This window comes from Psittacula echo, assembly GCF_963264785.1.
Source record: "Psittacula echo genome assembly, chromosome: 1".
NCBI lineage: Eukaryota > Metazoa > Chordata > Aves > Psittaciformes > Psittacidae > Psittacula > Psittacula echo.
In genome coordinates this window covers 146,264,796-146,288,044 of record NC_137735.1, presented here as the reverse complement: position 1 = coordinate 146,288,044, position 23,249 = coordinate 146,264,796, and the positions used below count along the sequence as shown (strand labels likewise).

General features: G+C 36.8%; 2 protein-coding genes across 5 annotated transcripts in view; both read right to left on the bottom strand.

The window, feature by feature from the left end:
• The window catches only part of ATP6AP1 (ATPase H+ transporting accessory protein 1), a gene marked incomplete at both ends in the record, with an annotated part of 55,180 nt that extends 41,095 nt beyond the window's left edge, over positions 1–14,085 (bottom strand). The window contains 4 exons of the mRNA XM_080634594.1: positions 890–1,083; positions 7,595–7,663; positions 7,769–7,892; positions 13,973–14,085. Coding sequence (XP_080490720.1) covers positions 890–1,083; positions 7,595–7,663; positions 7,769–7,892; positions 13,973–14,085 — 500 coding nt within the window. The remainder of the gene's footprint in view (positions 1–889; positions 1,084–7,594; positions 7,664–7,768; positions 7,893–13,972) is intronic.
• A 4,977-nt stretch (positions 14,086–19,062) lies between these two features.
• Positions 19,063–23,249, bottom strand: part of IQUB (IQ motif and ubiquitin domain containing) — a 30,842-nt gene continuing 26,655 nt past the window's right edge. For all 4 annotated transcript variants that reach the window (XM_080639088.1, XM_080639091.1, XM_080639090.1 and 1 more), the window contains 2 exons: positions 22,949–23,134; positions 19,063–21,359 (listed from right to left, as the gene is read on the bottom strand). In XM_080639088.1, the coding sequence (XP_080495214.1) occupies positions 21,192–21,359; positions 22,949–23,134 (354 nt within the window). In that variant the 3' untranslated portion in view covers positions 19,063–21,191. The remainder of the gene's footprint in view (positions 21,360–22,948; positions 23,135–23,249) is intronic.

Genomic DNA, 23,249 nt, shown 5'->3' with positions numbered 1-23,249 from the left:
TTCTGCAAAGCTATTAGTAGTATAAGGATCACACCTTCAGCTGATTCTTCAAAACCTTCAAACTTCCTTAGTTACAGAGAAGCAAGACTACTGATGGTATTTTGACTAACACAGGATGTTTTTTCATTTGGTGTTGGTCCATTGTCTAACATTTGTACATGAGCTCCTTAAAATGGGAATGTCTTTTTCTGCGTAGTGATGTGATAGCTGTAGTTGCACTTCATTAGGACACATTGGTACATGCACCCTACGCTGACATGTACAAATGCCTGAGTAACAGGCTAAGAAGAAAGTGCAGGAGAAGCTGAGCAGAGGAAATTGATACACCCAAGCCTTATATTTTCTAAATATACATTCCCTGAAGGAACCATTTCTCTCTCTAGTTCTGTTAGACCACAGTTGTCACAGGCCTGGAAACATGAAGAATTATAGCACTCTTTTTCCTTCTAGAGTGATGAAAATCAGTCTTATCATTCATATTAACTTTAGGTTTGTCTGTATGTATCTGCTTGTTTATTTATCCTGTCAGGTTTTTTGATGTCTAGGACTGCCTTCTAGTAATTAATTCTGCAGGTTAATCATGTATTGTGTAAAATAATTCAGCCTTTCTGCCAGAAGTGTGTTGCTATTTAGTTTTATTAGTTGTCCCTTTGTTCTCATATAATGAGGCAGACAAAATGGAACGCTTGACTGACTTTCTCAACATAATTCATCTATGACACCTGCTAAGCTCATCAGGGGACTCTAAAAAGCACCAAATTCACCCTTGAAAGAAAAATAACTTTGCTAACCCTATGAACTTCCACTTTGTTTTTTTAATTTCCTGGATTTTAAAAAACTTTAAAAATTGTGCACACACGGGTCAGTTTTGTTTGTGACAAGCTCCTACCTGACAAGTGGTTGTAGCTGAATCACCAGTAAGTTTGGTTTAGCTGTATTCACTTCCAGCTGAGAGACATTGAGATTAGTTATGTTTGTTAAGTTCCAATCTTCTGACTCCTGAAGAAAGCTCAGGAGGTACCTGGTAGCCTCACAGTCAACAGCTGGCAAAACTAAAGATGAAGGAGAAGACTGAAGAATTTCCTGTAATAAATTTGTAAACAGTTATTTACTTGCTTAATAATTAAACACAAACCTTGTTTTTTAATGTGTCCTTAACTTAATATTCAAGGTGAGAAACCATCATGGTAAACAGTATGTTAATTCTCACCAGCCTGATATTGCCTGCAGGCTGCTCCTGAAAAGGGGCGGTGAGGGGACACTTGTGTCATTCTTATTCCTGCAAATTTTTGAGGAAAGCTTAAGATACTCAGGGACATCAGACTCTTACTGTTCTTTCCACGAGTGTGGTGGAAGAGGAGAGACAGATGATGTAGAAGTTCTCAAGATAGATAGACAGGTTATGAATGCTGTCAGAAACGAAGTTCGTCATACGGCCACCTACCTGAATGCCCTTGGAGGTGAGAAGGATCAATGTCAGACACCTCAAGTTCCAGCATCTGTATTCAGTACAGAGTCATACTTTGCATAATAAATACCCTTCTGTTGTGTATATCCTGGTAGTACAGCACACAGTATTGACAAGTGTCTAATTTTTAACTGTTAAAGAAAGCTACATGTTTCAGGATATAGAAAACTTCCAAACACACAAACTTCATGTCATGTGCTTTCTGCCTTTGCACTCAAAATACAAATTATAAAGCTCAGGCTGAACTGGTTCAGATAATCAAGCATCAGTTTAGCTATCACTTTATTGGTAATCCTCATAGTTCAGTTTCTGATTAAAATACTTGAGTAAAATGAATTAAAAAACATCCTCATTCTATAAATTTGAAACCTGCTTAGTTAAAAAATGTCTTTCCAAATATTTTTCTTGATAATAAAATTAACTTGAAATATTCAGGGGAATAAAATGCAAGATGAAGACTTGAGAATGATCAAAATTAATGTACCCCAAATTTAATGTATTAGAAGATATTTTTAAATTGAGTCTTAGTTTAAACCTTGTTAACATTGCTTTCCCACTTTCTACATTTAAGTCTAGATTGAGTCTGTCACATGCTCCAACATTCAGATATTCAAGTTGCTGGAGATTCTCTCCCTCTAGTTTATGCAAGTGTTGTGCTGTTGCTAACACTTCTCCCCTCCTACTCTTTTTCTCTTTTGTCTGTCCTCCAACTGCCTACCACTTTTTCTGACCTGCTCTGGTTCTTCCTAATTGCTCACATGTACTTCTTCCTAAGCAAGGTCTAGTTATTTTCACATTTCTATAGATTCTCAAAGGGAGAATTATGCAGCATTGTCTGATTTGCCAGACTGATAGACAAATAACTGCAGAAATTAAAATAGAACATAAAGTACTGATGTGGTTCACAAGTCTTTGAGCAGCATTTTTAGCACTGCTGGGAAGGAAACAGTCATATGCTTCATTTTTGTTTGTTTATATGAATTTAGAGCTAAAATTCTGAGCAGTAGTCAACTTTTCTTTTTTTTTTTTTTTTCAATATTTTAATCCTTTGCCCCCTAGCAGCATCCAGAATGGCAGCAGCCACTTCTTCCAAGGGCATATATTAAACAGATTACTCATTTATTGTAGAATAAGATACAAAATGCATCGTTACTGAGCATTATCTGAACTGTGCCTCTGCTCCTAAGCAATCCTGCACTGCCATCTGTCTCGGCTTCCAGCCACTGGTATTCAGCTGCTCTCCAACTGAAAGCCAGACACAGCTGGATATCTACTACTTAGTCTCAGAGAGCCGCTCTGATCCCATGCCTCTTGTTTGTCATTCTTGACATTTGGCCACTGCACACTTCTCTCTACAATACCCATATGTTGCTTTACACATTTCAGGATTTCAACTGCCATGTTCAGAACACAAGAACAAAGAGGGCGGAGAATGAAGAGGCCTACTGAGAAATCTGCTAAAAGACTTAAAAAAGGGGTATATCCATGCAGTACCTAGGAAATAAAGAGGAAGGGGGAGAAGGAAAGAGAACAAAACCTCCTATTGAGCTGTTGGACTAATAGCCGAAATTCCTACATTAAATGCCAGAATTTGTAACCTGTCTATGGGCAGCTTACTCTGACTATGAGTACAGTTCCTCTCTTTATTGTTCCCTGAAACACTTCTCCTGATGAAATATTACAAGAAAGTTCACTCTTGGATTACATATATCACTGTTCAGGTTTTTTTGAAGGTAGGTGTAGGATGACTCTGTCCACATTTCTAGCCATCCTGAAGCCAAGTAGCTACACTATGACAAAGCTGTGCTTGGACTTACTTGTCCAGCTCTCATTTCAGTGTTATGTTAACTGGACTGACATTACACATGAGCAATTTGATCCCAGAATACAGTAAATTTAGGTCTATCATTAAAAACCTACTTCTAAAATCTTTGCTAAAGACTTGTGTATCCATCTATAAGAGATTATATAGGCTTACTCATTGTTCTGAACTAGCTGATGTTTGGTATCAAAGCTGATAGACAGTCCTGTAATAAAAATATTAGTTTGGAAAAAGACTCCTGTGCTGGATGTGGAGATGTCTGGGAACCCACACGCAGAGTAGGCAGGCTCCTTCATGTGAAAAAGATCTTTTAAATATTATTTTGTTACCTGTATGTAATTCAAAATATTAAGCATTGTATTTATTTTCTACAGTGTTGGTCAATGGGTTATCTATACAAACAGAAAAATCTCTTCAAACAGATTTGGAAGCACATCTGTTTCTATACACAGTAATAACTATGAAGAAAATTATCATAGTTGCGTTTTAACTTTCCAATTTCTATTACTCTTGCAGTCTTTTACACTATACATGTGTTCTCCAAAAGTATGCATAAAGCTACATATTATGATTTGAATTAAAATTGATCTGATTTACTTTAGCTGATAAAATATGCTGTAGTTACAGAAAGTGTTATTGAACAAACCTCCATACCACTGTACTGTATGATGGGAAACATGACATCAGATTTTTTTCAAGGATTACAGACAGGTTTGAGGAAGCCTAGAAAAGGAAACCTGAAGTCCAAGAATGGGAGAAACTATTCCAAAGAATAAAATACACACTACAACAACAAGGAAGGATTATAGTGGGGAGAAGTTGACATGGCTTTTGCAAGAGAAGCTGTGCCTCACAAGTCTGCTGAAAATCTCTGAAGGAGTCAATAGGCTTGTACAGCAAGGAGCTCTAGCTGATACAGTGTACTTGGATCCACAAAAGGCACTTGTCAGTGTCTTGAAGCAAAGATTCACAAGGAAATTAAGCTGCTTTAGCATGGGAGAGGCAGTCTTCACCTGGAGGTAGGTAAAGAATAGGTAAAAAGCAGGCAAAGAGATAGCTAGCAAAGGGTAGAAAAAAGTATCTGCTACTGCACTAGAGTCTGTTCTGTTCACACGTTCATAAATTATGACATAAATACTGGGCTAATGAAATCTATCAATTACGTTAAATTATTCAAGATAGTGAAGGCACGAGCTGAGTGATGAATTGCAGAAGCAACTTCTGGTACAACCTCTTGGGCAAGAAAGTAACTGATGAGATTCAATGTAAATTGATTTTGGCAGCACATAGGATGAGAAAAAAAAAACAGCACTGATTTTATGTACACAATAATAGATAATAGAACTGAGTGGTACCCTTCAGTAATGAAACCTTAAGAGGCACAACAGCCCTTTGAAAATGGCTATTCAGTCGCTGATAGTGATCAGAATTGAAAAATCAAATTGTAGCATTTTTTTGAAAAGGCCAGAGAACAAAACATCATCATATCACTGAGTAAATCCATGATGAACTTATACCTTGATTATTATTATGCAGTTCTGCATGCCGCCTTGTCAAGAAAGAAATAATAGATATATATATATATAGATACACATTAAAACTCAAGGGGGTAAAGAGAAAGGAAATAAGTCAATCAAAACTATAGTCGGACCCCTGTACCCTACATGACTAAACAATACTCTTCAGTCTATGACCACTGAGTGAGAATACGATTAAGACATAGAACTATGAATAGCAATGACTCAAAATAATAATTATGCAACTGCGCAGCTGGCCATTAACTGGAGTGTGGCACCATACACTGCAGCCCTGAGAAACTGAACATAGGTTAGGCAAAGCCAAAGCTAATACTAAAGAAAAATAGTTTGTACGGTAGGTGACTGCTTGACAAAAAAGTTCCCCAAGTGCTAATCTTTGTATTTTATTATTTAATTTAAAAATTCTTTGAATGTTGAAGATAAATGATCTACCTATAAGCTTCCTTTTGTATTAACTGGAAATACAATTCTTTTATTGCATACAAACCCATTGATACCAAAAGCTCAAAACAGCTGCTAGCATAGCTGAACAAATGTACTCTCCGTAAATGTCTCTGTGGTTTACAAGCCTGTAACTCTTTTACAAACAACAATTCCTTCTTGTAGTACACATGCTGCTACATGAACATATACGTTCTAAATGAGATCTTCAGTTTAGGTTGTGAACAAATTTCCATTTCTGAAGTTCAAAAGTAGGATGCCCAAGTGACATAGAATGCCTATTACAGCCTAATGAATCACTCGTACAGTATCAAGTGTGAAGGTATAAAAATTTGTGATTATGCAACATCCAAGATTCTAATTTCCCCAGTGAGAAAATTCAGACCTGACGCTCACTTTGTCCTGTGTTTTGTGCGTATTATGAGACAGTCTTTCATAGCATGATTAAGAATGTGTTTCTTTCCCAAAGTAGCTCAAGTGGAGTGCAACTGATGCCATAGCAACTGAGCAAATTTTTCTAGCCTCTGTTACATCCCAGATGGAACTGGATCATTACAAAGGTGCTTTCTGGTCCTAAAAGCTACAAGTCTATGCAATAGATATTGACAAAATTCACCATGTTGGCACCTAGTTGAAAAATATTTAATTTATACATCCCTTTTTTTTTCACTCAAGTTGCAGCACCTCACACCCACAGAATTGTGCTAGAAAAGTATTAAGATTTTCAAGTCCAACAGCACAAATCCAGGAAGTGCTGGAGTTAAGGTGAGCAATTTGTCAAAAGAAACTTTCAATTTTTAAAGAAGCTGTAATGAGAAAAAGTTTCTCAGTACCAAGACAGACAGAGAACAGAGGCAAGGTCAGAAAGCAGTTACTGACATTTATTCAGCTTGTTGAAAACCTGGGTTTACATCTGTGCTCTGCCAGATACAGACCCAAGATATATAGATACATAGATAAACGAATGACCTTTGTTTAGCTGAGGACCTCCTCACAAGCTCTCTGTAGGTCCCCATCCACTCTGGACTCATCTCTAGCCTCAAGTTCTCTCTACAGTGCTGATGGAGTCCTGATTACAAGGCAAAAAAAAGTATTAAATAGTTTAATATGCCTCCTTTTAGACATCCAGGGTTTACTTAAATAATGCCACCACATCATTAGGAGCTTGCAGTGCCATGTGAGTATTTCACACAGATTCTGAAATCAAATCAGTTTTGCTGTCAGGCAGCAGCAAACTTTGCTCCACAGACTACCTTGCATAGGTTTGAAACTCAGAGAGTATAAGGCATACCAGAGAAGTACCAGTACATCTGCCTGTGGACAACTGCTGATCCTTATGCTACAAAAGAAGATTACCCCCATTCATTCCTCAGAAAATGCATGCATATACATACCCTGAATAGCTGGTTTTGTTCTAGCATCAGTGTTAAACTGCTGTTATGTGGCAAAGAGATGAAGATCTCCAGTATTAGTAATACAAGGAAGATGTGAGGTTCTTAGCATAGACGTAAAGGTAATACATGAATATTTATGTATTTAATAACACATACAGCTTGCTCTGTGGTGCTTGGGAATTTACACTTCCTCTGTTCATTCTGCACTGCCTGCAGGAATACCTTTATGGCTTTCATGTGTGAACACCTCCTCTGTATAATTACAGTTCAATAAACGGTCATGCAAATACAACCATAGATGCTGTGCACAAAATCCATAAACCTCCTCAGTGAGGACAGAAGCTGAAGTTGCTGACTGGCTCAGGAGGACTCCATCTTAGAATCTGTGCCTGGAGTTCATTTCGAATTACTCAAGAAGCATTACTTTTTCTCATGAATATTAAAGCAATCCACTATCTAGGTACATATTAACTGTGTTTGAATATGAAACCATTAATGCCCTGCACGAAAATAAAATGGGGGTTCAATTCTGAAAATCAGGAATAAATAACTGATTCCTATAACTTCTTTTCTTCCTATGGCTTCAAAACAGAATTTTGGGGGGTCAGTCTTGAAGTTTATATATTTAATTTTTTTTTACAACACTAAATTGCAGCATGTTTAGGAATAAATTTGTCAGTTGCAATGAATTTTGAAAACTTGATCTTCAGATAAAATAACTACAAAACACATTTCTGCAAACTCAGTTGATTTCCTTTAACCCATCTGATTCAACTGGAATAATCTCAATAAATAATTAAAATAGGAAAACTGCTGCAATTCAATTTAATTTTCTCAATTATTGCCTGTTTGCACCTTTCTTATATGTTTGTTGGGGTTTTTTTAATTTTAAATACTACATATAAAAAAAATAAAAGAGAGAAATGCTTGCCTGAACATTTTGAAATGGATCCTTGTTACTGTAGGATTCACTGAGGTATGTGAAATCATCTATGCTAAGCTGAAAAATAAAGAGAGTAGATTGGTGAGAAGGAGCCATGGCATCTCAGTCAGGTACAGAACAGCACTCAGCATTGGTGAGAAAAAAGGAATTAATGTTACGTACCATATCTTGCAGGAACAAGATGAGGTTTCTGCAATTCTGGGTAAATGGCTGTAAGAGTACAGTCAGTTCCTGTGCTGAGACGATGTGTCCTTCGTGAAAAGTTGCATATGTATTCCATTGTAATCTACAAAAATAATTATTTTTCTGTAAAATATGCTGCTAGTGATGACACCTCTTCTTTCTCTAACCATGAAACCGAAGGTAATGATACCATCTTTGGCTTAAGACCAGGTTTACAGTTCAGTTTACTTGCATTCTACTCAAGAGGAAAAGAATTTGCCCGTTTATGCCCACATCATGTTAATTGTGTTACAGGATGAACAAAATTGGTCCAATTAAAATAACTGCCTCTCTCTACTTTCTTGTTTGTGCACAACAAAAATAGCTACTGAGTGGAAAGAAGAATAACATGTTCAAAAGATTCACAGAGAATTCCCAGAGGGAATTCAAACTCCCAAACCACTTTCCAGTGCCACTGGATATTTTGGAGGCCAGAGAGAAGTAGAACTCAGGCTAGACCACAAGTTGTCATAAAATCAAGGTTTTTAATAAATCTTTTGTTGAATGAAAGTGGCTTTTCAGTGTCATTGTAAACAATATGGTCTCTCTCAAGGTTTTAATGGTGAAGGACCGATTCTGCAGAAGCAGCTCAGAATTGCTACCTTTCCAGAAAGAAGAGCTCTTCTGAACAGAATAGCTCAAGACACCAAGAAAAGCTTATGAGTCTTTTGCCAACTTGTCATTATGAGGATTGGAAAGAGAAATTTCTCATTCATTTAGTTTTGCTGCTACGAAAAATAGTTATGGACAAAATGAGATGGCACTATTCTTTCAACACATGACTGGGATTTTAACAGTATGCAGCATGGGTCTACAGGGATGAAATTTATTATGAAAACTTTGGTCCTGGGTGTTTTGACTAAGATAAAACTCATTCTACAGAAAACCCAGCATTTGAAGCTCAATCTCCCATCATCCCCAAATTCATATCAGTTGATAATGACTAAGAAATCAGGCATTCCAGATCCTCTAATTGGTTCTAATTACAAAAAATAAAATACAGAGAATTGCTGAGTGCTGTAGCACCAGCTCTTATATGATTGCAATTTGGTGAAGTTGAGATGCTGATTAAATTTTCTAACCCAAAAGCAATTCGAAAATGACCCTTGCACAGCAAGCTTTTATGAGTGAGAACAATCTTGGCAGTCTCTTAAGACAGAAGCAGAACAGGGGTAATGAACACATAGGGGGGTTTCAATGTTGTTTCTTGGATAAGGAAAAATCTATATTTCACTTCAAGACTTCACAGTAATTCCAATGAAGATTGCCAAGAGTGAATTGAAAGCCTCAAACTGGACCCATGGCAGAGATAAAACAGTACAGTCCTGCAGTACTAGATATACAGTCTACTTCAGACTTTGGGTTTGGGAGAGTGTTAGATCAAACTGTACATGTGGAAAACCCTTTCAGAACAATGTGCTGCAGATGTTAAATTCTAGTAGGTTTTCTGCCTGTCATTTTTCAAGCTTTAGAAGCAAACTTTGCTGTCCAGGAAGGATTTTTTTCTATTTGGTTGAAATTATCATTTGACATTTTCTTAGTTTTACTCAGCATCTTCATTTCTTTGTTAATTTGTGCTTGGAAATTCACATTAACTTATATTTATAAAGCCAAACAGTTAGAAATTGTAACCTCAACTTGTCAGAAATGCCTCAACTTGCCAGAAAAGACAAACCTCACGATCTCAAATATTTAAGTATGATCTTTAAAAATAAGATACATGAAAACACAACCCCCACCAAAGATTCTGAATGGCTGTTCAGGAACTGACTTTCATACTGGCTTTTTGCACTGCATGGCCACACCAAAATGCTAATGACGTTAAAGGAAAAGAAGGCAGATTAAATTAAGAGATGCTAAAAATTGGCTTGTATGAAAGAAAATGAAAGTGAAAGTCTGGGTATATTTATTTTAAAAACTAACTATATAAATCTAATCTTTTTTTTAAAAAATGAAGTCTTTGAGAGCTTTGTGGATATGCAGTTAAGAAAAAAAGTTAATAGAGAGCCCATGAAGCAGAACTAAGTTATTTGCAGCAGCACAATGGCAAAGGCTTTTGTTGTGAACTCAAAAACTCAGAAATGTAATGACACTGTTTTAAAACATACTTGCTTCTAAGGTATTCCCTGTTCCTTGTAGCAGTTCTTGCTAACTAACCAATCTTGAAAAGCACTTTTTGTGAGACCTTTTAGCTTCTAGTCAACTTTAGTAACTCCAGCATCATTAGAAAAATAAATCTACATCAGTTATTCAATAATTCTACTATAATGCAGTGTTTTCCTAATGCTTACATTCAGTATATTACACATACATTTATTGTGCTGCTTCTAAACAGTTTGCTAAGCACTGTAGGCAAGGCTATACCCTTCACTGAGGGCTGCTACTGTCAGCTGGGTGCAACGATATTCTCACCATGGTTCAGATGGGAAATGCCGTGTGGTTTATGTTGTACTAGCTGGTTTACTGTGAGCTGCAGAGTGAAATGGAGATACGTGGCTGCCACAGGCAGTGCATCGTGGCTACGCTGATGGTGTGCTTTACTGAATGCAATGAACTGGCCCATCCCTTTGAATGCTTCACATCAAGCGGTCAGCAAGAGAACAGTCAGGGGTGGCATAGGATGAAACAGGCAGTAGGCCAACATACATATTGATTGCTACTATTGATTGCTCACACATAATATTATGTCCAAAGATAAACAGCCTTCTGCGGTCCTCTGCATGCCAAGCACATCAGACTTAACCTTTGCACCGCAGAGCCATCCTGGAGTCCTGAGCCATGGGGGCTCACAATGATGAGCATCTCTGCTAATATAGGGCTTTTCTGCTGGCTAAAAAGGAGGAAACTTAAAAATCACCTGATTTCTCTTTCCTCCAATGGCAGATGTTAGATTGTTATTTGCTTCTTTCTTGTCCTTAACTGCTCTGGCATGACAAAAGGATTTTTTCATAAGCACATGGATTCTTATCTGAACAGCATTTTTTCTAGGCAGAACTGGAATCTAGACTGTTATTATTAATGGAAGCAAAGATTTCAAGATTTCTTGTATCTAACACACCAGAAGGGCAGATAGAAAGATAACAGTAACTCTTACTTGTGAGCCTACATTTTTGCTTTGTAGCTGCCTCCTGAACTCTTTCCTCCAAGTTATTCTTGTCATTTGTCTCTTTCACTCTCATTGTGATTACCGTATAAGAAACACTGTTTTCTCCTTCACAGCAGAAGTAAACTGGCGTGCATGCTAGCACACAGTATCTCCACAGAAGTCACACAAAGTTACAGCTAAAACATTTTTCTGTTCCACTGTATGCTCTTCATGTTCCACCTTCTTCCAGTAGATTTTTCAGTTTACTCCTTTCAGTTTTAGGAAACACAGTAAATAAACAATTTGGCATTAACGCTGTCTCAAAAAGTCACTTATAATCTGGATTTGCCAGAAAATAATTCATTTCCCAATATTAGCATAGCATAAATGAATATAGTAATGCATTTTCCAATGACTGTAGGCAAAAATAATTTCTAAAACAAACACATGAGGGTCAATCATAAAAGCTAGTTTTAATGAATTTATTTACTCAAGATCCCTCTCTAATATGGGGAGGGAAAGAAAAAGTTCTGAATGTTGGTTCAAAATGGCTAAATAAAGTTTCTGCTGTGTATTGTTTGCAAGAGGAACTTCTCCATCTCTCTTGCTTCAAAAAGCAACTGGAGTTATTAGTTTAAAGGCTGATTTAAGAGAAAGGTAATTTTTTCCAGGCCAAAGTTATTTGGAGAATCTCTACTGATACATTAATATTCCTTTGTGAAAAGCAGGACACTGTGACATACTGAGTTATTTCCACTCCATCATTTGCTGGGATCAATGGGAAAGATTTTTGTTTGGTTAAAAGCACTTATTTTTCTCAAAGTAGAGACCTGCATTTTTCTTTATAGAGGAAAGAGGTATTTGTATTACAAATATCCCTGTAAGGATATATATTACGCTTACCTTATGCTTTGTACACCGCATATGCTTGTCAGTTGCAGTTTTCATCTGTATCTGATATCTAACGTTATCTTTAATAGCATGATTACAGTACAGTAGTAACGCATAAAAGAGAGCCTTTAAAGTGTTACATTATTCTAATGTAGCTGTTCTAAGACAGGGCTTTACAAACACTGGCTAGTTCTAAAGAAAAACAAAACATATTACCCTCCAACTATTCTATATCAAATCCTAACAGATAACCTGGGAGAGAGTGATGGAATAGATCAGTGAATCTCAGTTCTGTTGATTAGTGAATCACTGGACTTCTAAACTGTGGGACATATTTCCACAAAGTGAATAGATATCCACTGATAATTGCTGCACCTCTTTAGTTACTCTTCCTAAAATTCTTAATAGTTTCTAGGTTTCATAAGCCTGAAGACCACACACTGCAAACCTTGCATCACTGCAAAGTACCAAGATGTAAAGCACTCATTTTAGGGTTAGCAACCAGAAGTTGTTGCTACTGTTTCTTTATTTTACAAAATAACATGAATATTCTTTCCTGTTACTTTATTGACTCTCACCAGAACTAACTTCTGCCCCACAAGAACTTCACCTTTCAAAAACACAAAGGTCATGGTAGGAAGAACGCTTCCTCCAGAAAATGTTCTATTTGTGGAAACATGAAACCAGACTAATGAGTTCACTATCCTGATTTTCTGGCTCCAGATTTGTATAAACCTGAACAGTCTGCAGCCTAATCTAAAGCAAGATGCTAATTGCATCTCAGTGGAAAGTCTGCTTTTATGACCACCCAGGATTAACTGATAAGATCTTGATTATATTTGCAACAGGTGTGTTGTTTATACCAACTAGGAAGTAGGACAAAGGAATCACTGATCTTTTCTTAGTCTCTAAGGAACACTTTTGTTCTAAAACAAACTCTTTCCAACTTTTACTTACAGCAAAAGTGAGGGTTAATTTGTGCACCAAGGCTATGCACGGTACAGTAAAGCATTTTATGCTTAGAGAATCACCCAGCTGGGTTGTGACAAATTCCAAATACTGTTGGTGTAATGGATTATTTGCATGAGAGAAATAAATAAGTAAATAAGTGCCAAGCTGAGATCAGGTTGAATTGCTTTCTGAGAGTATGAGATGGACTTTCCATTACAGTGTTTAAAATTTATATAAACCAGGTTAAGAATAAAGAGGATTTAGGAATCAGGAGGCGAGAGTCAAGTAATTTACTCAGGCCAAAGCACACCTTAAATAAATTCTATAGAGTAGAGCCGCTCTGTTGTCACCTTCCCACCCAGAACAGAACTTTGCTTTTAGCCCTCCCAATCAGTCCTGTGATCCCATAAGCCCTCAGGAGCCTTTTCTTACAGATCTCTGACATTAGCTTACAGTATTTTGGGGCAGTACTTCCTAGACAAAATCAATGTGTATGCCCTGCAGAGACAGCTTTGTGAGTAAGAGGCGCATAGTCCTCTGACAACTTCACATATCCAGTGCCCCACCTGAAGCTGTTGCATTGCACAAGCTGCCATATTTCTGGAAATACCAAGTAATTATATAAAATCCTTAAAGTCTGCATGAATAAAACTCCTGGTTGGAAAAAACAAGGTCTACATCAGGCTCTTTCAAGACAGATTCAAAGTCTTATTTCATACATGTAAGCAAATCCCTGAATTTTGTGTGTCTCTTTGGATCCATCAAGACTCTGCTGTTTTTTCTAACAATTGATGTCTATGCATACAGCAATGTATTCTGCTAAAATAAAACTGCATTAAAAAAGAAAAAAGCAAAAAATCAGGATTCAGGAGTTAAGAAATGCAGGGATTAAAGTTGCCCACACAGGTTTTGGGCAGGCCTTTTTTGTGAGATTGCCTTTAAGTCATGACATCTTTGACAGCAGAGTTCAAGGTTGCCTTAGGGTGAATGTCTACTTCAGATTTGAAGAATATGCCCAGCTTAGAATGCTAAAATTATAAATAAAAACGGGTAAATTCATCAGTTAGGTTGTTTGATTGCAAGAGGCTAATTTACTTACTGGGTAATTTTATTGCCCAGAGGTTATTAACATCTGATTAAATACAGTAATTTCTGCGCACACATACACACAGAGAGCAATAGCACAAGTAGAGAGATTCTTTCATTAGATTTCTTACCTCTGAGATGACCAAAGCAGCATTGGTACATGGCCCACTGACAGAGATGTTCTGAAGAGCACAGCTAGGGTGCACAGCAGCAGGGCTGGAGCAGCAGAGGAGAGCCGTGTCATGACTCCAGGCAAGTGTGTATGTAACTGGCCAGATGCAAAGGCAAAGCACGAGCGTACGCACAGTGGCACTTCCTGGTTCAGTTGTATTATCCGGATGCAGCCAGGCTGCTGGGTGAGGTTGCTCTCTAACGACAGCGGGAGTTTTCAAAACATGGACTTCCTTATCTTGCAGTTGGCAGTTATACATATTTTTAACAACTTTCAGGTTTGTCATTTAAGCAGCTCATATAACTCTCTGCAGTATAAGCATAGATTCCTCTTATGTTCTAGTACAAGGGAGAGTCATGAAGTCCAAACTCCTGCCCTGCTGTTTTCTAACTCCCTAATAACTGCAGGCTGATAACAGAGTTGATCAAATTCAAAATGGAGTTCATCACAGAAAAGTTTTCTGTACTGCACAAAATGTATTCTGCAGAACTTCTGTCTCCTTCCTCTGCTACATATTAGCATGTCCTTCAGCTTAGCTCTTCCACGTGTACTGAGAGCTGGTGTCACACATTTGGGTGTTGACAGGTTTGAAATCTGCAGTAAATTTACCCATTCCGGATTCCAGAAAGAAGGAAGAGAGTGAGAAAGTGGTATTTTCAGAGTGTATCCACTGAAACATGGAATTGTTAAGCTATCTTTTGCATGGAGCAATGCTGTCCCAAAAATCAAAAATATCAAAAGTCAGGAGCAAGTTATAATACTTCAGAACCTGGCATGACTTCAGTACTTCACAAGCCTCATGCAAGATCAAAATAGTCATAGAGAATTTCTTCATGCTAGAAAGCAAATTCCTCTGGCATACTGTTTTACTCCTGCCAAGCACTGAGCTGTTTCTACACCTTGTCACTACATTAGGCAACAGCAGTCACTCTGCACATGTTTGGCATAGGGCATAGATGTCTCTTCACAATCGGAACAAGATGTTAGGGAATAATACACAGAAGACATTGTAAGCTGTGTTAAAACAAGTGTTGTTTTATAAGGGCAAAATAAGGAAGCACGATGAAAATTGTAAGAGAATGTATAAATGTGTAAGAAGACATGCACTTCTGAATCTGACCACACGTAAATTAATTAAATCCATTTGCCTTAACTGACAGCATACTGTTGTAGTGCTGTTTTCTACAAGGGAATTTGTTCATTACTGCTATCTGAAATCAGATTTCTGAGACAAAAATAATGATTTTGAGGGAAGCAATAAAACCTTTCATCTACATGTTCCTTTTCTTCTCCGTGTTACCTTTACATAACACAGAATTTAACTCCTTAATTGCATCTTTTCCTCTTCTCCTCAGAGATGTATTAGAAATCTTTCATCTCCCTTTTCACAAGCCAGTGTTTGTTTGTCTGTTTAAGGGTTTGTATGGGTAAGACAGCAATCCAGACTACAGACAGAGGTAGAACTGGAATGCTCTAGGGAGAATTTTGTATGAATTGGAATAGCTCCGTCAACACAAGCAAAATACTTTGTAATTCTCAAAACGCTTGACTTTTCCATGGTATCTTCCAGGCTGTGAGAGATCTGCTTTCTCAGGTAATTGTCCAGAATAGTCTTGCCAGGTTTTGTGAGCATTTCCTGCCCACAAAGCCAATTCACTGTAAGTCTTCCTGTCTGCTTCTTACAATTACCCTTTATATAAGAAATTAAGATGAACTGAAGATCAGTATTATGTAAATCACGAGTGCTCCATATGATTGCCCACTGAACAATAAAGGAACCACAGAACTCCCAGCTAAAGCTTCAATTTTGCAGAACCCACTAGATTAGCATTGCAGTTGGCAGTCTGGAGAAATAATTACTACTACTTACTTTTATTCCACTAAGACCATGCCTTCTCAGATTGTGATTCCTTTCATGCTTTAGCTAGGATGGTGCAGAGATCCTTGTTTTGCAAAACAGAGCAAGAAAGCAACATATCTTACTATGCTTCTAACAGGAACCAGTGAAGAGTAAGTTCTAATGGGTCTCCTCCATAACTAATACAGTTAATAAATATGACCAACTCTGTCAGGCCTTCCACATCAAATTAAACCTTCACAATCTGATCTGAACGTGTTGAAATCAAGACCCAACAAATACATAGTGTTGTACAAATACATATTGTAACCTGACAGGAACTTCACTACAAGAGCAAATGATTTATTAATAAATATTTGACAATTTTATACTTTTTAAATGGGTGGCAAGTGCTCGACTTTATTATTACAGAGCATTTTCCTTAGGCTAAAGCATTTAAACCATTTCAAAAATTCCTCTGCTGGTGTGTGCAACTTCTTTTATAAGTTTGTACTGAAACGCTGACACCCTGGACAAAAACCCTAAGTCATGTAAGAGATTCCTGGCTTCTTACATTCGAAATGGCTGACAAAGTAGGTTAATGAAAACAAAAGAGAAGCTAATACAAGGGAGACAATTATGAAATAAAGGTATATTGTCCCTATCTCTTTTCAGCTGGTAATATCTCAAAATCTAGATTATCGCTTGTTTGAGCTTGATCTTTTGGCGGGCATTTGCACACACTAACCAAACTACACACAAGTGAGATGGAGAAGTTTGTGGGTATACTCTGTATTCTGCCTTATGGAAACAGTCTTAAAACTTTCTGAAACAAAACCAGATTGTTTTCTCTCAGATTACCATATTACTTATGATCAAACTTTTAACCGAAAACAAACTGAATTTTCTTTTTTAATATCTCTTCACAAACCACAGTCTGGGAAAAAGTGAAGAAATCTTTGAAAAAAAAAGAATGAGAAGAACCTATTGAGTGGGATGTTAATTTGCCTCCCTTTGTAAATTTGGCTCACAAATTCATCTGCATGCATTTTTTCCTTTTGTATTATTTTTCCATCCTAAAAATATTTTTTTGCCAAATGATAAGAAAAAAAGATACATATCTCAGAGAAAGTTTTCAAAAAGTTTCTTTACTTTCATTTGATTAAAATGAGATGAGATCACAGTGGTTCTCTGATCTATGAGCAGGAACCAAAACCACTTGGTTGTGTCTGTTGGTATACACAAAAGCACACAAAGTTTATGGTTGCATTTTCCGTAGGGCTTTTCCCTTTAAAACCCATAGCTGGTCTTGAGTTCAGATTTAGAACTACTTGCACATGAAGGTTCTTTTTAAAATCCAATGCAAATTTAAAAAACTGAAACTCAGAATACTGTGAAAACATTATGAAACTGCGATGAAGAAAAATATACCTCCATTACCATGTCACTAAAATAATTTTAAAAGAAGCTATAATATTGACATATCATGTATTTACATTCTACTCCTACCCATTTCTCTGAAATTATAAATGCTTTCTTTTATAATTGTATGCCTATCACATATCCTGTGCATTTCTTACCCTGTCAAAGTTGAAATATAGGACTCACAAAAAATAACTGGAGAGCAAAGACCAAGATAATGGAGGCTTAATTTCTTTTGCTTATGAATCCTCTTTTTCAAAACAAAACAAAACAAAGGGGAAAAAAAAAAAAAAAATCCTCCCAACTTCAGAATTCCACATTCCCAATGTAAAAAGTTTTGAATAAAAAAAAATGTGAATGCCACATTTGTGTGGGATGAAATAAATTTAAGACTGTAAGCCAGGCTAAAGGGGATGACTATCATAACAAGGACAATTTACAGAGCAAGGTAAGCCAGAACTATCGATATATAGGTGACAAAAATAAGTGCCATCCATTTTGCATGCAAATTTGATCCTTGAGCAATAGGTTTGGGTGCTAACAGCAGTATACTAAAGAACTTTTTCCTTCAGCTCAGATAACAGGCATACTCAAATTTACGTTCTTAAAAAACAAAACAAACAAACAAACAAAAAAAAAAAAACCCAAAAAACAAACAACCTAAAAGAATCCAAGATTTGGATTATTTATTTTTTTTTAATCTCAATTACTATTAGCATCATTTTCTAATGAAAAAGTATTTTGCATATACCAAAAACTGGTCAGCAGCTACTTTGCTACCCTCACATATTTAATTTATAATCCTGTTTTTTCATTTGTTATAATCACTTTATTATCTAAGAAGGCAATTAATACTTCATTCATCAGGACATCTTTTGAGGGCAAAGACGTGATTTTTATTTGATTTACTCAAATTACTCTGAGTTGTTCTTCCTTTAAGACACAAATAGGGAAATTTATATCCTGGAAAAAGCACGGACTTTCCTCTTGGGAGTTCGGAGGCAAAATGCACATGCTGCTTTGCTTAATGAATGTATTACCCACTTTTGCATGTGGGAGGAAAGCTAGAACTTTTCCCTCTAAAATGGATTAGCAGTCGTGTTGGAGGTGGGCAGAAGGAAATTTTTGCTTCAAACTTGAGTCCTGCTCACAAAAGTCTTGTGAGGTAAAGTGCAGGTGTTAATTGGCCACGGGTCTCTGCTAGTGCAGAAAGAGAAATACAAACCATGTGGCCCAGTAACTTTTTCCTGGTAGTATGTACATCCAGGAAACAACTGAAGCAAACCCAGCACTTTCACCAGTGTTTCCGAAACATGAATTCCTCATGGTCCCAAATTCTAAACCATTATTTGAGAGACTTTATAAGACTATCATATTAGCCACTTCTCAGAAGTGAAAAGGTTAGAATTTCACCTTACAGTCTATTCTCCTTTGAAGAGGCACTGACACTTTGCAACCATTTGTCCTCATTACCCTGGAATGAAACTAGGCTCCAAAGCAGAGGCCTTTTTACCAAGAAATTCCAAAACCAGCTTGTGTAACTCTGAAACTCAAGCAAAGATGATCAGGTGTACATTTAAAGAATTTACTCAATTTTAACAGAAATTGGCAGATCTGAACCTTTATCTGAACAGTTTTCTTCTCCTGATAAAATGCAATGACTTTTTCTAGAAATACAGTGTCTTTAACTTTACTCTGATCTTTTCAATCAGAACAGTAACTATTTTAAATTAATTCTTTTTCAAAACACAATACAATTATAAATGCTATGGATAAAAAGGGGGAAAATATTTGTTTTAAATTCAGTAACAAGAGGCTGAGACCAATTTTTCAACAAGGCAAAGTGCTGGGTCCTGCACTTGCATCATAACAACCCCATGCACGTTTGGGGAAGAGTGGCTGGAAATCTGCTTGGCAGAAAAGGACCTGGGCATGTTGGTTGACAGCAGCTGGACATGAGCGAGCTTGTGCCCAGGTGGCCAAGAAGGCTGACAGCATCCTGGCTTGTATCAAATAGCCTGGCCAGCAGGGCCAGGGCAGTGATCATCCTGCTGTACTCCGCACCGGTAAAGCTGCACCTTGAATCCTGTGTTCAGTTTTGGGCCACTTACTACAAGAAAAACATTGAGCTGCTGGAGCATGTTCAGAGAAGAGCAGTGAAGCTGGTGAACAGTCTAGAGCACAAGTCCTGTGAGGAGCAGCTGAGGGAAGTGGGGTTGTTTAGCCTGGAGAAAAGAAGGCTCAGGGGGGACCTTACCACTTTCTACAACTTACCTGAAGGGAGGTTACAAACAGGTGGGCATCAGAATCTTCTCAGAAGTAACAAGTGATGGAACAAGAGGAAACAGCCTCAAGTTGCACCAGAGGAGGTTTAGACTGGATATTAGGAAAAAATTCTTCACCAAAAAGGTTGTCAAGCATTGGAACATGCTGCCCAGGGAAGTGGTTGAGCCACCATAGGCGCAGATGTGACACTTGCAGACATGGTTTACTGGTAGGCTGGATAGCATTAGGTTAAAGTTTGGACTCAATGATACTAAAGGTCCTTTCCAACCTAAATGAGCCTATGACTCCAAAAATCTCCAGCATCACATGGCATTGAAATCAATGAACTAGTGGCTTTTCACATTGGTTTGTACTATTGCCTTACTGTTTATTCAAATCGCTGTTCTGGGATCAGTACATATCTTTACAGCCATTTAAAAAGAGAACAAATTTTTAAAGAGGTAGGTTACTATCTACGTGATTCATGTTTTCCTTCTTGCCATTCAAATCATAATTTTCTTCAAAATCCCTTTTATCACCTTGGAGGAAGCCCAGTTTTAGCAGCCATTCCTACCTAAAGGTTCAGATCCTGGAGAGCACATAAGTCAACTGAAATGATCATGTGCTGCAGTTCTACAATTAGTTCAGTACAGAACTAAAGTCTAGAATCTGAATTTAATAGTAAATTTAATGGAAAGACTCCACTGATGTTAGAATGCACTCATCAGTCAGGTACTGGTTCTACAGTTCATGCATATTCTGTTGTGAGAGTCTACCCAGTTTTCAGCTGCTTGTTTCCAAATACATGCTTACTTCTGTTTGTAAATGCTGCTGCTTTTTTCTAGACAGAGCAAAAGGCTTTTTCCTGGGTCAGAACCACATGTAGAATAGAGGTTTCAAGCAGAACTATGCAGTTTTCTGTAGGACATTATTTAATGTACACGATACCGTCTTTTTTTCTGTTAACTATAACCAAACATAAACATAACTAAGTTTATAGATAAATTGACCTCTACTTTAATTAACAGAAGCTTCTCAAAAATAATCATATTCCAAACAGTCTGCATTGTCTATTTCAAATTGTCAGTCTGATTTACACTAATTTCAAGATCTCAGATACAATAATTACAGCCTGGCAGTTCCACTCTCACCATCAAGATGAACTATACAGTTATTATTTTGCCCAAATCTTTGTAAGGCAAAGCATCTATATTTGGAAAGGCATATCAATTCTGTTGTTCTGCAGGAATTCAGGGTTTAAAGGATTTTCTGCCTTTTATACTTGAGAGAACTTTAACAGTTTGTAGCATTATTTTTCTAGATAAAAGGTGACAAAGAATTAGCTAAGTTCCCCCAACACAGACAGAATGTTCCAAGCAACACAGGCAAACACAGAAAGACAGTCAATTGCTCTAAAAAATCAGAATTTACAAAACTCACCAACAACATTTTAGTTTTTAACTAATCAGGTTACAAAACATTAAACACGGTTTTATTGACCAGTTAAGATCAAATTATTTTATCCTCAGAAGTTTATTTTGATCTGTGTGATATAATTAAGGTATTGAAAGAGTACATTTCTTTAAAATCAAGGAAATTGTATTAATCAATAATTCAGTTAACTTCTTTAACTTCAGCTAACTTCACCTAAGAGTTAGGTTTTTGCAACAGTAGGAAAAGGCGTAGCTATTAAAAATTCATTTGCATTAGTCTGATTTTCACTCCTCTTCAAAAATGATGTCATGGCTTGAATCTGAGCAAAGTAGGTTTTTGCCCAGATATGCTTATGCTTTATTCTGTGAATAAATGCCGTTTCGTAAGCCTGAAAGGAAAAAATCCAAATCCCATTAAATACAATTAAACTATCTATCAATCTACATGTTGCTTCATATTTCAGACAGTATAAATAGTGACCCTTTAATGAACTAAGGCAAATAATTTACTTGTATATGATACATAATGAAATACTTTGTAGTTCTATACTGCTACCTTATGGTCCAATAGTGAAAATTACTAAGCACTCCTTGAGAAATATTAGTCACCTTTTAAAAACAAAAAAATTTCTGGCATTTTTTTATCTGCACAAGAAAATTTATTTATTTTCAGGTAAGAACATTCATACTTGGCTTTGAAAATTAAAAAAGGCAATACTTAAATATCAACATTTGCAAGGTGATGACTGTAGGAAATTTCCTTGATAAGAATCAAATGATTATTTACAAATAATCATGGCAGCATTTTGCAGCATTTCAGTTGTCCTTCAAGTTCAGTGGTGACATTTTCCTGAATTTCTACTGATTGGTAGTAGTTCAGATGATATAATAAATAAATAGATTAATTAGCTGAAAAAAACCTTTGCTATCACTTTAGTCATCATTATGAATGATAAACAAAGTGCTTGAGAGGCCTCTTTTTTTTTTTGTTTCAGTGAATAAGAAACAATGATTCAATTTACAACATTCTAATTTTGCCTCATTTTCTTTATTTCACACGCAGTTTTTGTTGAAAAAAGCTTTGGCCATTACCAGTGAAGAAAGCTGACTCCTCTTTTTGTAGCAAGAGCTAAGGGAAAATACCTTATGATTTTAGGTAGGCTTGCATACCTCACCTGTTGCTCTTCTGGCCTAACTTACACCTCCACTGAAGCTCTGGACCTAAGTTAATGACATCTCTTCGACTATGACATCCAGACTTACGAAGTTAAACCAGATCAGCGCATAATCAGAATTGTTTACCATGTTTAGATATGGAATCTGAAGGGAGTGGTGTAAAAAAACAGTTCCAATGACAACTTCAACACATTCTTAAGTTTTTTAACTCAGAACAGCAATTATGTTTTTGCTGCTTAACTGCAAAAAGATTACATTGTCAGGGGTACTTAAATGACATCTATGTAAGAAAGCAAATTGAGACAAATTTTATTATGACTAAGGACTAAGTTCTAAATAAAGTGCCATACTGTTATTTGATGAGAAATTTATAAGGCTAAAAACTAATGAGCCTAGAGCATGTGCAAGAGCACAGGCACACAACTGTTGTATTATTTATGGTTAGTCTTTAGTAAGTTTTTTATCCAGGCCAGTTCTTGTCTGATCTCAGCTGGGTGAAAGAGCATAGACATGGCACTGTCATCAGCAGGCAGCCTGGATGAGGCTACTTAGCTTCTCGCAATTCAGGAGGGAGAATCAGGACAAGAGATAGTTCAGGTACATGGATATGAGTTGCACATGTCAGCTGCCCACTGGACTAGTGCCTGTCTTATTTAGTTATACAAATGCAATCATTTAAATAGTCCCAGTGAGTCAATTTAAACATGGATGAGTGTAAGGACTAAATTTGGCCAAACATCATTAGTCACAGAATTCCATTAAAACATAACTATTGTAAAAAGTTCAGCTCATCAAATTTTACCTTCTGAAGGTCACACAGTTTAAGATGTGCATCTGCCTCATCTTGAGTGAGAAGAATAGTGTTCCATGGAGACCATTCATGCTGCTTATCCCACCTGACCATAACCAAATCATAGAGGTCACTGCAGGCACTGAGAGCTGACTGACAGCCCCATATTTTCTCAATCAGGTATTGCAGATCTTGATGCTGAAATGGAAAACATGGTTCGGAAGGAAGAAGCATGTTTCATTCTTCAACAAAAGCACTGTAACCATATAAGAATCCAAATAAAACTTTGAGTAAAAAATTTTCTATGTGTATG